Genomic DNA, 10,811 nt, shown 5'->3' with positions numbered 1-10,811 from the left:
TGGGTCTGTCCTCTTGCATCAGGGGTAAAAGGAGGTATGGGAGACACCTTTGTTCAATTGTTCTCACAGAAGATGTGCCTGAGCTTTTGGGACACTGCTAGACTTATTCTCTTACTTGTGGTGTTCAAGCTGTTTGGATGTACAAAGTCCTGCAGTCACAAGCAGCCCCATGTTAGCATAGCTCAAAGCCCTTAGTGAGGCTTATAAGTCAGGACTGTCCTCTAAACAGTAAAAGATAAAGAGGAACACTGGTTAAAAATTGCTACTAGGGGTGTGATGGCCCCTCCAGTCTTTTTCTTGACTGTGTTATGGTTATGTGGGGACAGGGGGAACACTGTACTGGGTGTCTCCTTGGACCCAGCTGAACTCACAAGTCTTGCAATGGCCTTGTATACAGGGGTTCACTCTGGTTGCCAATTTGTCTGCCTTTGCAGAAAGTGCTTTGCTGGCTTCCCAGCAGCCCTGGCCACAGTGCTGCCATCCCTTGGAGCTGCACTGACTGTGAGGGATGAGGGCTGGCAGCTGCACTGTACTTTCTCGGTTCCAGGGCTGTGTTGGATTCTCTCTTGACCCCAGCACACCCTGTCCTTTGGTTCCTTTTCAAGTGTTTCATCACAGGACAAGAGTGTTCATCTCAGCCTCAGCAGATCAGAGAGTTTTTCCTTAGCTCTGACCTCACTTCTTTCTTGAAGCCATCACTGTCACTCTGGCTTAGGAGCCTTCCATTTCAACGACCGTCCAGGGCTTCTCCCCACTATCTTCTGCACCAACCGTGCACTTTTAGTCCTTTCTACCTTTTACTGTCTTTGTCACAACTTTGCCAATTTTCCTACTTTTTCAGGGCTTTCTGTCCTATGATGTAAATACTATTATTTTCATGCTTTTACATCATTGTATTTGGGCTCTTAGGATGAGAGGAAACAGCTTTAAGTTGTGCCATGGGAGATTTAAACTGGATATTAAGAACATTCCTTCACAGAAAGGATTATCAGGTCCTAGAAGAGACCGCCCAGGGAATTTGTGGTGTCATCATCCTAGGAAGTATCTAGAAGACATGTAATTCTTCCACAGTTTAGGGGTGGGCTCAGCAGTGTTGTGTTAATGGCTGGACTCAATGATCTTAAGACTCTTTAACCTAAACAACTCTCTGATTTTATGAAACATACTGGAATTCTCTTCTACAAGCCTGCAGGACAAATTCACATATATTTTTTCACATGCTCTGGCTTACATGGGCATATTTCTCCTGTTGAATATAGAATAGTCTTCCTTTTGAACTTATCCCCTTCTTCCCTTCCTACCAATGCTATTTGGAGGGTTGGATTTCCAACTTTTCTTGTCTCACATATTTTTCTGACCTCCCCAGACTCTGCCTCATCTCCCTGTACCGTGACTGTTGTATAATCATCCTCCTCTGCTTCTGGAAACATAGACATTCGGCACAAGACAAGCACTTCCTGCACACCATGAAATTAAAATAGAAGAACCAATTTAGAAAGAATCTTGAGAAAGAGCATCTAATCCCTCTCTCAGCCCTGGAGCAGGATTCGATCAACTTAAATAATTCCCTAATAGGTATTTGTCTAGCCTGTTTTTCCAACCACCCAGGATGGAGAATCCACACCTTCCCAGGTTTCACTATTGTCACTGCTTGAAAATTTCCCCCCAATGCCTAATGTAATCTCCCTATGATAGTTTTTCTTATCCAACCCTTGTTTTTGTTGACATATATGATATTATTGGGTGTCCCTTAAGCACCTTAATTTTTCAGGTCTCTTATTTCTGCAGATCGTGTCTTCTCCTTGCTATGCTTGGTTTCATCTTTAAAAAAGCACATGAAAAGGCTGCAGCTTCACACCCTCTCTCCATGAGAGGTGGGAAACTGGTGAGTTCTATATAATTCAGTGAGACTAGTGTAGTCATGTTGTTCAAGGAAAATCCCCCAGGCACTTCAGTAATCATCTTAAATGAAAGGGCATGAAATTAAAATCACCAGAGACAGTCACAGTCTCCCATCTTCATATCTGTATCTGCAGTCCCACATGTAGTTAAACAGTAGGATCACCCCAAACTGAGTACCCCAGCCTGCCTGAGGACAGAGTTTTATTCAGTCTGAGGATTAAGATGAGGAGTGAATTTTAATCGTGAACAGGCCACAGTCAGAAGTTTGATTTCATTTCAACACGTCTACTATGACATGAGACCATTTCTGAGCTGAAAAATAGTTTCAAGGTGAAGATTTAATTTCCCCCTTTCCTTGTGATATCAGTTTTGTGGGCAATGGGTTACCAAGTGTCTTCTACAGTGTGGTTGCACTGATTTCCATTCTCATAGCACTCTGGGTGTAGCTAAGAAGAGGTTTCACTGGACTACTCAGTGTACTGGGAAATGTAACAGGACCACTGTCCTTGGAAGAGGTCAGTCTTGAATGGGAAAAGCATATAGTAAGGTGGGAGAGAGAGGCAGAAAAGAGCTCTGCTGCTGGCAAAAAATCAAAGCAAAAGAGTGAGTAGAAACATCAGTGAGATCTGTGTTTTTTCTCTATGGATTTACAGGAAGTCTTTGGTAGATCTGGGAAGAGCACTTAGCTAATTTGCACAACAGTAGGAATCCTCGGCAGTGAAGCTCTCTCTGCTCTCCACCAAACACTTATTCCTGCCAGGTTCAAGGTGGAACCTCCTCTCAGCAGATGGGATTTCCCTGCTACCTTGCCAGGGGCAGTCCTTGTGCTGGGCTAGAGCTGTCCTGGACAGGAGGATGGACTGGGTAAGCCTTGGAAGGCCCTTGCACCTTGTATTTGTGATTCCTTTCTGTATGATTGCATGGCCTTGCTGTGCAGGACTTGTTTGGTTTGCCCTTGTGTCTGGAGGCCACATGAGACCAGTACCCTCCTATGCAACACAGCAAAAATTCCACTGGAGCAATATCTCACCCAGGTGCCTGACACTGCAGTGCAGAAGGGGCACAAAGGCGTTTCAGTTCTTCCTCGCTGTCAGTGCCAAAAGTCCCAGAGGACCATAAACTAAATCTCTGTGTCTGATCTGGTGCAGGACTAGTGGATGTCTTCAGGGTGGGAAATGCTTTCAGTGAGGCAGAACATCCTGACAAAACCTGCATATGTGGGCCAGTGGCAAGTTGGCCACTGCTGCTTATCATTGCTACATCATGAGATATCAGAGCATGGAAAACCTTCTGTGACATTGCCCAAGCTGTGATCAGGCTGTCTCACAGACCCATCAATGCTTTATCCCTGCTGAATTGGTTTAATTTAAAGACTTCTTTTATCAACTTCCAAGTGTTTTATATCAAAACCCAAACCATGGAGTACTGGCTTTGTAGCTCTAACATACTTAATCCCAGGAGACCCTTGATTGAGCCTTCTCCAAGGTGTGCATTGACAGTCATTTTGTAAATTGAAGATGCACACTAGCTTGGAGAGGAAGCTTACTGCTCTGACATTGCCTGCTTTGCCATTGTAATCAGAGCATGAGAGCTCCTGACTGTCCTATAGGAATGAGGAGATGGGAAACCAGCCATAAAAACTCAGCCACAAGAACACTCCTGGTTGGTCCTTGCTATACTTTGCCTCTTCTGGCCTAAACAGTGAGAGCACAACAGAGCTGTTCAAATAATTTCTTCTCCATCGTTCATATGTTGAATGTTGAATGTTGTTCAAAGTCTGCACCAGAAACATACCTGGTATCACCAGAAATGCCAGTCTTTCCCTACAGGCTGCATACTCTGAACAGGGGAACGACAAAGAGCATTACCCATGTGAAGGAGGAAAAACTTGTGCTTTGAAAGAAAAAAAACAAAACCAAAGTCTGGTGTTAGTGCTCAGCAATATCTATGTTTTTCAGAGCACTTCCCCAATCTCTGCTTCCCCAAAACACCCCCTATCCCTCCAGTTTATAAAAGCCCTTGTGGCACACAGTGCTGTGTTCAACATGATTGGCAGCTCCCTGTGCTTGCATCCCCTCAATATGAAAGTATCCCTTGGACTCAGCTTCCTCCTGGCTTTCCTGGACCAAGGTGAGTTTTCTTCTGGGATTTGCTGGGTTGTGGGACATGTAAGAGACCTGGGAATGGGTGCTTCCTGTGGGAGTCTGTTCCTGCCATCTGATAGAAACACCTCATGTAGGGAGATTTGCACTGTAATGGGGTGACCAGTCTTGGGGGATCTTTGATGTTATGAGCCAATGTGGACATGAGAGTGTTGGCATTTACAATGATACCCTGCAGTCTGATTTCCCATGGTGCTAACTGATAGTCCAGCCAGGACAGTTGTTGGAGTCATTTAGGTTCCTCTGAAGCAGACAGACCTTTGGTCAGCTGAATCGGTCTCCAGTCAATACTTACCACAGGCTTAGGGGCCCATCTATTTCAGTCGTGTCCAGGGTTGTGTGACATTTTAGATGTTAAATGTCATCTCAGCTATCTTTCAGCTCTGCTCCAGGAAAGCACAGGTGTCTTGGAAGTCCTGGGTCATGCTTGGCACTCCATGTAGATGTCACAGCCACTGCAAGGTGCCTTAGTTGGCACCTGGGTTTAGGGAACTGACCTACATGCTGGACCCTTGTGGGTGTGTGCCATGGAAGACACTCTGTTTGTTCTCTGTTGATAAAGACTTTATGCCTTTCTAAATGTTTCCTGCTGACAGTCTGATATTCCAGCACATTAAGGTGTTTCAGGAGGTAGTTTGTAAAGGGGTTTCCCATAATGCCTGCAAAAAGATATACAAAGAGACAATGCCTACAAGACACAATTCTCATAAAGAGATTGTCCAGTTTGTGCAGAGCACAGTTAATACCCTCTGGCAGCTCTTGTTGCCCAGTCACTTGAGCGCCCATGCTGGGTCCTGCACTTTGGCCACAACAACCCCATGCAGCACTCCAGGCTGGGCACAGAGTGGCTGGAGAGCAGCCAGGAAGAAAGGGACGTGGGGGTTTGGATTGACAGGAGGCTGAACATGAGCCAGCAATGTGCCCAGGTGTCCAAGAAGGCCAATGGGATCCTGTTCTGGATCAAAAATTGTGTGCCCAGCAGGACCAGGGCAGTGACCCTTCCCCTGTACTCTGCGTTGGTGAGGCCACACCTTGTGTGTTGTGTTCAGTTCTGGGCCCCTCAGTTCAGGAAAGAGATTGAGGGGCTGGAGCAGGTCCAGAGAAGAGCAACAAGGCTGGGGAAGGGACTGGAGCACAAGTCCTATGGGGAGAGGCTGAGGGAGCTGGGGGTGTTTAGCCTGGAGAAGAGGAGGCTCAGGGGAGACCTTATCACTCTCTACAACTACCTGAAAGGATGTTGTAGCCAGGTGGGGATTGGTCTCTTCTCTCAGGCAATCAACAGTAGGACAAGGGGGCATAGTCTTAAGCTCTGCCCGGGGAGGTTTAGGTTGGATATCAGGAAGAAGTTCTTTCCAGAGAGAGTGGTCAGGCATTGGAATGCCCTGCCCAGGGAGGTTTTTAAGGTGAGACTGAACATGACACTGAGTGCCATGATCTGGTAATCACAGTGGGGTTGGATTAAGGGTTGGACTTGATCTAGGAGGTCTCTTCTAACACAACTGATTCTATGATTCTATGGTTCTATGCTCACTGCAAAGAGAGAACTTGGGGTTTGTGAATCCAGGGACACTTGAATGTCTGCCAGGATGAAGGGGTTTGTAGGGCTGCTTTCATCAGCAACTCCAGGAAAACTTCAGCACAAATGGCACAATGGAGCAGGAAAAATAAAGGAAGAGGAACATGAAAAGTGCTGATCAAATGATGAAGTCAAATGGTAATGAAAAGGGAAGTGAGATCCATTATGACTGCTACTCAGGAATATGTCCTTCTTTTCCAGGGGCATGCCTTCAGTGTGAGGTTTGTCACAGCATAGGAAAAAGCTGCTCTGGCCCCAAGAAAACCTGCACTGGTGGTGAAGATGCCTGCGGCATCATTCTGCACGAAGTCCTAACAGGTAGGTGAGACATCCACTATGTCTGTGTGCCAGTGTGGCTTTCAGAGTGGGGCTGGGGCATGAGTCTCTCTCCCCAGTTCAGTCACTGGTATTGTGATTCACCCTTGAATAAGCTGTTGATTTTCCTTTTACTGCCAGAGGACCTGGAGTTCATGAGAGTCCAGGATGGGAAAAGCTCTCTATTTCTCTATTTCAGGAAGCAATTTCTTCCTGGGAGGTTTTGGTTCTTAGTTGTGGAGAGTAGGTCCATGAGCAACACTAGGCTGCTGTCATCTAACACTGAGGGAGAACTGATGATGTGTGGACAGGAAAGGTGGCCTGCACCTGACTCCCTTTCTCAAGCAGAGAAGGGGACACCAAGCAACCAGGTGGTACCACCAGGGCTGAGCTATCATCATATCATTGTAATCAGCATAATAAAATAGTTTAGACCTTAAAGATCATCTCACTGCAAATCCATGCCCTTGGCAGGGACACCTTTCACTACACCAGGTTGCTCAGAGCCCCATCCAGCCTGCTGTTGAACACTTCCAGGTACGGGTCATTCACAGCTTCTCTGGGCAACATATTCCAGTGCCTAATGACCCTCACAGCAAAGAATTTATTTGTAATATCTTATCTAAATCTACCCTCTTTCTGTTTGAAACCATTCCATCTTGTATCACATGCTTCGGTTGAAAGTCCCACTCCAGCTCTCTTGTACCCCCTTTAAGTACTGGAAGATGCTATAAGGCCACTCAGAAGCCCTCTCTTCTCCAGTCTGAACAACCCCAAATCTCTCAGCCTGTCATCGCTGAAGTTGTCAGCAATTAACCAGGTTCCCATGGTTAATAAGTCAAAGCTGGTACTCAGCCCTGACACAGCTGTGGTATGGTTTGTGTCAGTGGCAAGGCCTTGGCCATCTCAACTTCAGACTGCTGGCTCTTAGACTGGAGGCTGGCTCATAACCCACCAGCTTTGGGCTGGCAGCTCCAGTGTACATCTTCCTTGTGCTTGCAAAAAGTCACCCTTCATCCTTGGAGCACCTCAGTAGGCTCAATTTAACTTTTCTGCTTCTCATAACACCTTTTGTGCTTGGCTGCTTGGGTAGACCAGAGCTGCCCATGTCAGGATGCTTGCAGCTGTGATGGACCATGTGCATAAAGAAGCATGAACTATGTGTTAGAGGCACACGGTCACACCATAATCTCTGAATCTGAGGTATTCTGACTCACTGGCGATGCTTCTCAGGGGGCTCTGCTGTCCCCAGACCTGCTCAGGCACTAAGACATCTCCTTAGAAGTTGGTGTAGGAATTACTGGAATGTGAAGGGAGTTAGCTTGTGTTTAACAACTTGCCACTGCCTTCTGTTTTGTTACAGGGGGTATGTTAATCCTTTCATCCATCAAATCCTGCTTGCCATCCAGCATGTGCCACCATGGCCTTATCACCATGAACTCTGGGATGGTAAAAGCAAAGGGCCAAATAGCTTGCTGCACGGGCGATGACTGTCAGACTACCTCTGTTTCATGTAAGCTCTTTTTTTATCCTTATAGCCCATTCCCTCTCTGCCTGGCCCACCCCAAGGTGAGGCCTTCCAGGCTAAATCATCACCTTGGTCATTTCTGTCATTCCCTCATTAATATAAATTTACAGCCCATCTCTTTCATTCCAGTGCCACCAGATGACAACGTGCCTAATGGATACCAGTGTCCTGCCTGCTACAAATTGGACTCCTTTCAGTGCAATAGTGAAATTATAAACTGCACTGGATCTGAAACCCAGTGTATTGACCTTGCAGGGTTAACGAATTCTGGTAACTGCCTTTTATTTGGGGCTTTCATCTTTTTAGTAAAGTGGGTGAAACTAGTCTAAGAGGAAGCATCACTGAGAAATACAAATGGGCAAAAAGTATGAAAAAAAGAGGAAGAGACAAGGCACTTAAAGCTGAAAACTGAAAGCTTAAAGCTGATCAAAGGGCAGGGATGTTGTTTTCTTCCTTCTTCCCCATCATGCATGGATAACTGTTGGAATTCCTCATAGCATGGCATAACCGAGTCAGGAGTAGAACTGGTTCCTGAGAAATCTGATACTTGGGCACGTTACAAACCTGACTGAGGCCTCAGACCTGCTGGCTTTAGCTAAGGTGTATGAGGATGAATGTGGATCTAAGATAGTTACCAGCTCAGTGGAGTTTTAGGTGGAACTGTAGAGAGCCATTGGCTTTCCCAAGAGCTGATGCTAGGAACAAGACACTGTTGTAGTGGTACTTCTGCAGGACAGGTCCCTCCTCACGAACACTGCAGCTGAGCCTTTGGGGCACCCAAAGATCTTTCTTTGGAAGGAACTCCAGCCTTTGAACGGCTTCTTCAGAAGTATTTTCCCACCTTAAGACCTGTAATTAGAGAGGGGAAAATAGACAGCAAGTTTCCTGGTCACTCTCCTTTCCAGCCCTGCTGCAGGTAAAAGACTATCACCTTTCACGGCAGTCCCACCTGTGCTCCAGTAGTCAGGAAAAATAACATGGAAATTAAGGGCAATGGCACTTGCTGTAGGAGTAGATTAAAAAAAAAAAGCGTTGTTTATGGTTATAGATGAAGTTCCTCTGAGCTGATAATATTGCTAATAGGTGATAATATTGCTAATAGGTGATAATATTGCTAATAGGTGATGATGCAATGTCTGAAGGTCTTTGCTATAGACTTTATGTGTTGTTCAAGCCCTGAACTAGATCATGTTTCACAGAGACAATATGAAGGAAAAAAAGAATTTTCCTGGTCACAGCAGTGGAAACAGAGTGATGCAATTATTTCTGTGTATTACTGAAAAAAAAGTGTTCCTGATTTGTCTTGATTGATCAGTGACTGCAAATAGAGGAGACCCATGTGGTGTGATGAGCTGATTAGCTATGCAGAGGAAGCAGTGGCGTGGGGGATCACAGGAAGATGAGGAAGTAGTGAAGTGCCTTTATATGCTATATATATTTGAGATAAAAATCCTCAACAACGTATTCCAGACCTCCATACCCTGTACAGCAGAGGAACTGAGCAGTGTTAGAAAAAGCAAGCAACAGGAGCAAGAATATATGAACAGGGTGCTAGACACCCAGCACCTGCCCTGGTCTTCTTAGGTAATTGCTCCACAGTGGCAAGAGGACAAGTTCAGGTTTCAGTGGGTATGTCAGCAGGTTACTCTTGATTTAGCTAAAATCTTGTAAAGGTTTCAAGAGTCAATTAGTCTTAATGAATGGCTCAGACTGTATTGTCTTTGAGAATTCTGAACCCATGTCACATCTGACTGAGAGATTGTCATCCAGTTTGAACGTCATGAGAGGTTCAGAGAGAGAAGGAGACAATAAATACCAGGAGTAGTGTCACACAACCCTGGCTTCTTTAGGAAGACAAACAGACTTTGACCAGAAGAATGTTTAAATGTGAGAAAGAGAACTATTTAAGATATTTTCAATTTTTAAATTTAAAAGTTTAGAATTTTAAAAAATCATCTTTATTCAGCAGAAAGAAAGAAGACACTCCCTAAACCCTTTTTATTTCAAGTCAACCAAAGTGGCCTTCCTGTTTCTTCAAAATTGTTCAGAGGATGGGAACAGACAGCAATGGGTTGGTGGGCTTGGAGCCAATTGGATATAAGGGATGGGCAGTTCTTGGGTTGGAAATGGGGACCACACTGGCTAGGGAGGGAAAGACAAGGAGACTAGATCCTCTGACACATAACATGTACTTCTTCTGTGTAGGTGGATTGACTGTGAAATCTGCCATGAAAGGTTGCACCACGTTTTCTGAATGCAATATTGTAGGAAATGGAAAGAGCAGTCTGGGGATGATGAACATAAAGTTGAAGCGGTTCCAATGCACACCAGCTTCTTATATGACCAAAGAACTTTATTCTTTTGCCCCTCAACACACCATCTTCCTCCCTCTCCTATCAGGATTCATCTTGAAGAAGGTACTTTTCTGAGCACACTAGTACTGGGTTGAACAAAACAACAAAATCCAGAAAGGTTTCTAACCAAGTCCTGTTTGCTGTAGCTTCTCCTGCATAGTGAGTTTGTTTTCAGATTATCCATGCTTTTATATTTTCTAAGAATAAAGACAGTACTTGCACTTCTTTTGTTTCCTCATTGATTTAACCTGAATCAAAGCTCCATAGGTTCAATTTTAGTTAGTTTTTTGTTGCATTCTCTCTGTGCTTTGCCTACGCTGGGACCTTGGGAGATTGCATGAGGTGTTCAAATACTGCACAGGCAATGGGAACTCTCAAAGCAGCCCCAGAGTTCCACTATCTCAGGATAAGTGAGATAGTTTTCAAAGCCACTTTTACAGTCTCTGAAAAGGACTTGAGGTGATGTTCACTCTGATTAGAGAGGTCACTTGCACCTTTTTTCTTACCCTTGTATCCTATTTGTCCATGGTAAGAGGAGTCCCTCAACTCAAAGGGCTGCTTGTGGCCCTGGGAGCCCTGAAATATTCTCTGCTTTGCTGATGAGTCAGTGACCCTTTGCTACAAGCAAATTGTTCCTGGTGAGAGTTTTCTCCTCAGGGCTGTTCTTGCCTTACCAGACATTCTCTCATTCAATCTTAATTTCCAGGATTATCTGGAATAAATGTTTACCTTAAAAATAATTAATTTCATAAAACAGGTAGTTTTCTATGTTTGCAGACTGCTGGGAGTCCAATTAATGTGAAACTTTAGACCAATGACTCTTTCTCTTCTGTTGATTAAACTACACCCACAGTTGACATAGCCTCCCCTCTTCTACATTCAGCACCACCTGGCTATTCTGCTCCGGCCACCAGCTGCCAACCCAATCCCTCAGGTCAGTCCCAGACAAAGGCATTGAAGAAAAACTGAATGTC

At 45.0% G+C, this 10,811-nt stretch overlaps 1 protein-coding gene across 1 annotated transcript; it reads left to right on the top strand.

Annotated features, from left to right (window-relative positions):
• Positions 1-3,921: 3,921 nt before the first annotated feature.
• LOC139684690 (phospholipase A2 inhibitor gamma subunit B-like) lies at positions 3,922-10,058 on the top strand. The gene is made up of 5 exons (XM_071580863.1): positions 3,922-4,032; positions 5,842-5,958; positions 7,319-7,468; positions 7,613-7,753; positions 9,689-10,058. Exons 1-5 carry the CDS (start codon positions 3,948-3,950, stop codon positions 9,910-9,912), a joined length of 717 nt encoding a protein of 238 aa, XP_071436964.1. The 5' UTR covers positions 3,922-3,947; the 3' UTR covers positions 9,913-10,058.
• The last annotated feature ends 753 nt before the right edge of the window (positions 10,059-10,811 follow it).

The sequence above is a fragment of the Pithys albifrons genome, chromosome Z, assembly GCF_047495875.1.
Source record: "Pithys albifrons albifrons isolate INPA30051 chromosome Z, PitAlb_v1, whole genome shotgun sequence".
NCBI classification, from domain to species: Eukaryota; Metazoa; Chordata; class Aves; order Passeriformes; family Thamnophilidae; genus Pithys; species Pithys albifrons.
This window is presented reverse-complemented; position numbering and strand designations above follow the sequence as displayed.

What these genes read in the sequence shown, in the direction of transcription:
- LOC139684690 (XM_071580863.1), top strand. Translation starts at nt 3,948, where the DNA reads ATGATTGGCAGCTCCCTGTGCTTGCATCCCCTCAATATGAAAGTATCC. An exon ending in CCTGGCTTTCCTGGACCAAG is followed by an intron (nt 4,033 to 5,841) that starts GTGAGTTTTCTT and finishes CTTCTTTTCCAG; the next exon opens with GGGCATGCCTTCAGTGTGAG. An exon ending in TCTGCACGAAGTCCTAACAG is followed by an intron (nt 5,959 to 7,318) that starts GTAGGTGAGACA and finishes GTTTTGTTACAG; the next exon opens with GGGGTATGTTAATCCTTTCA.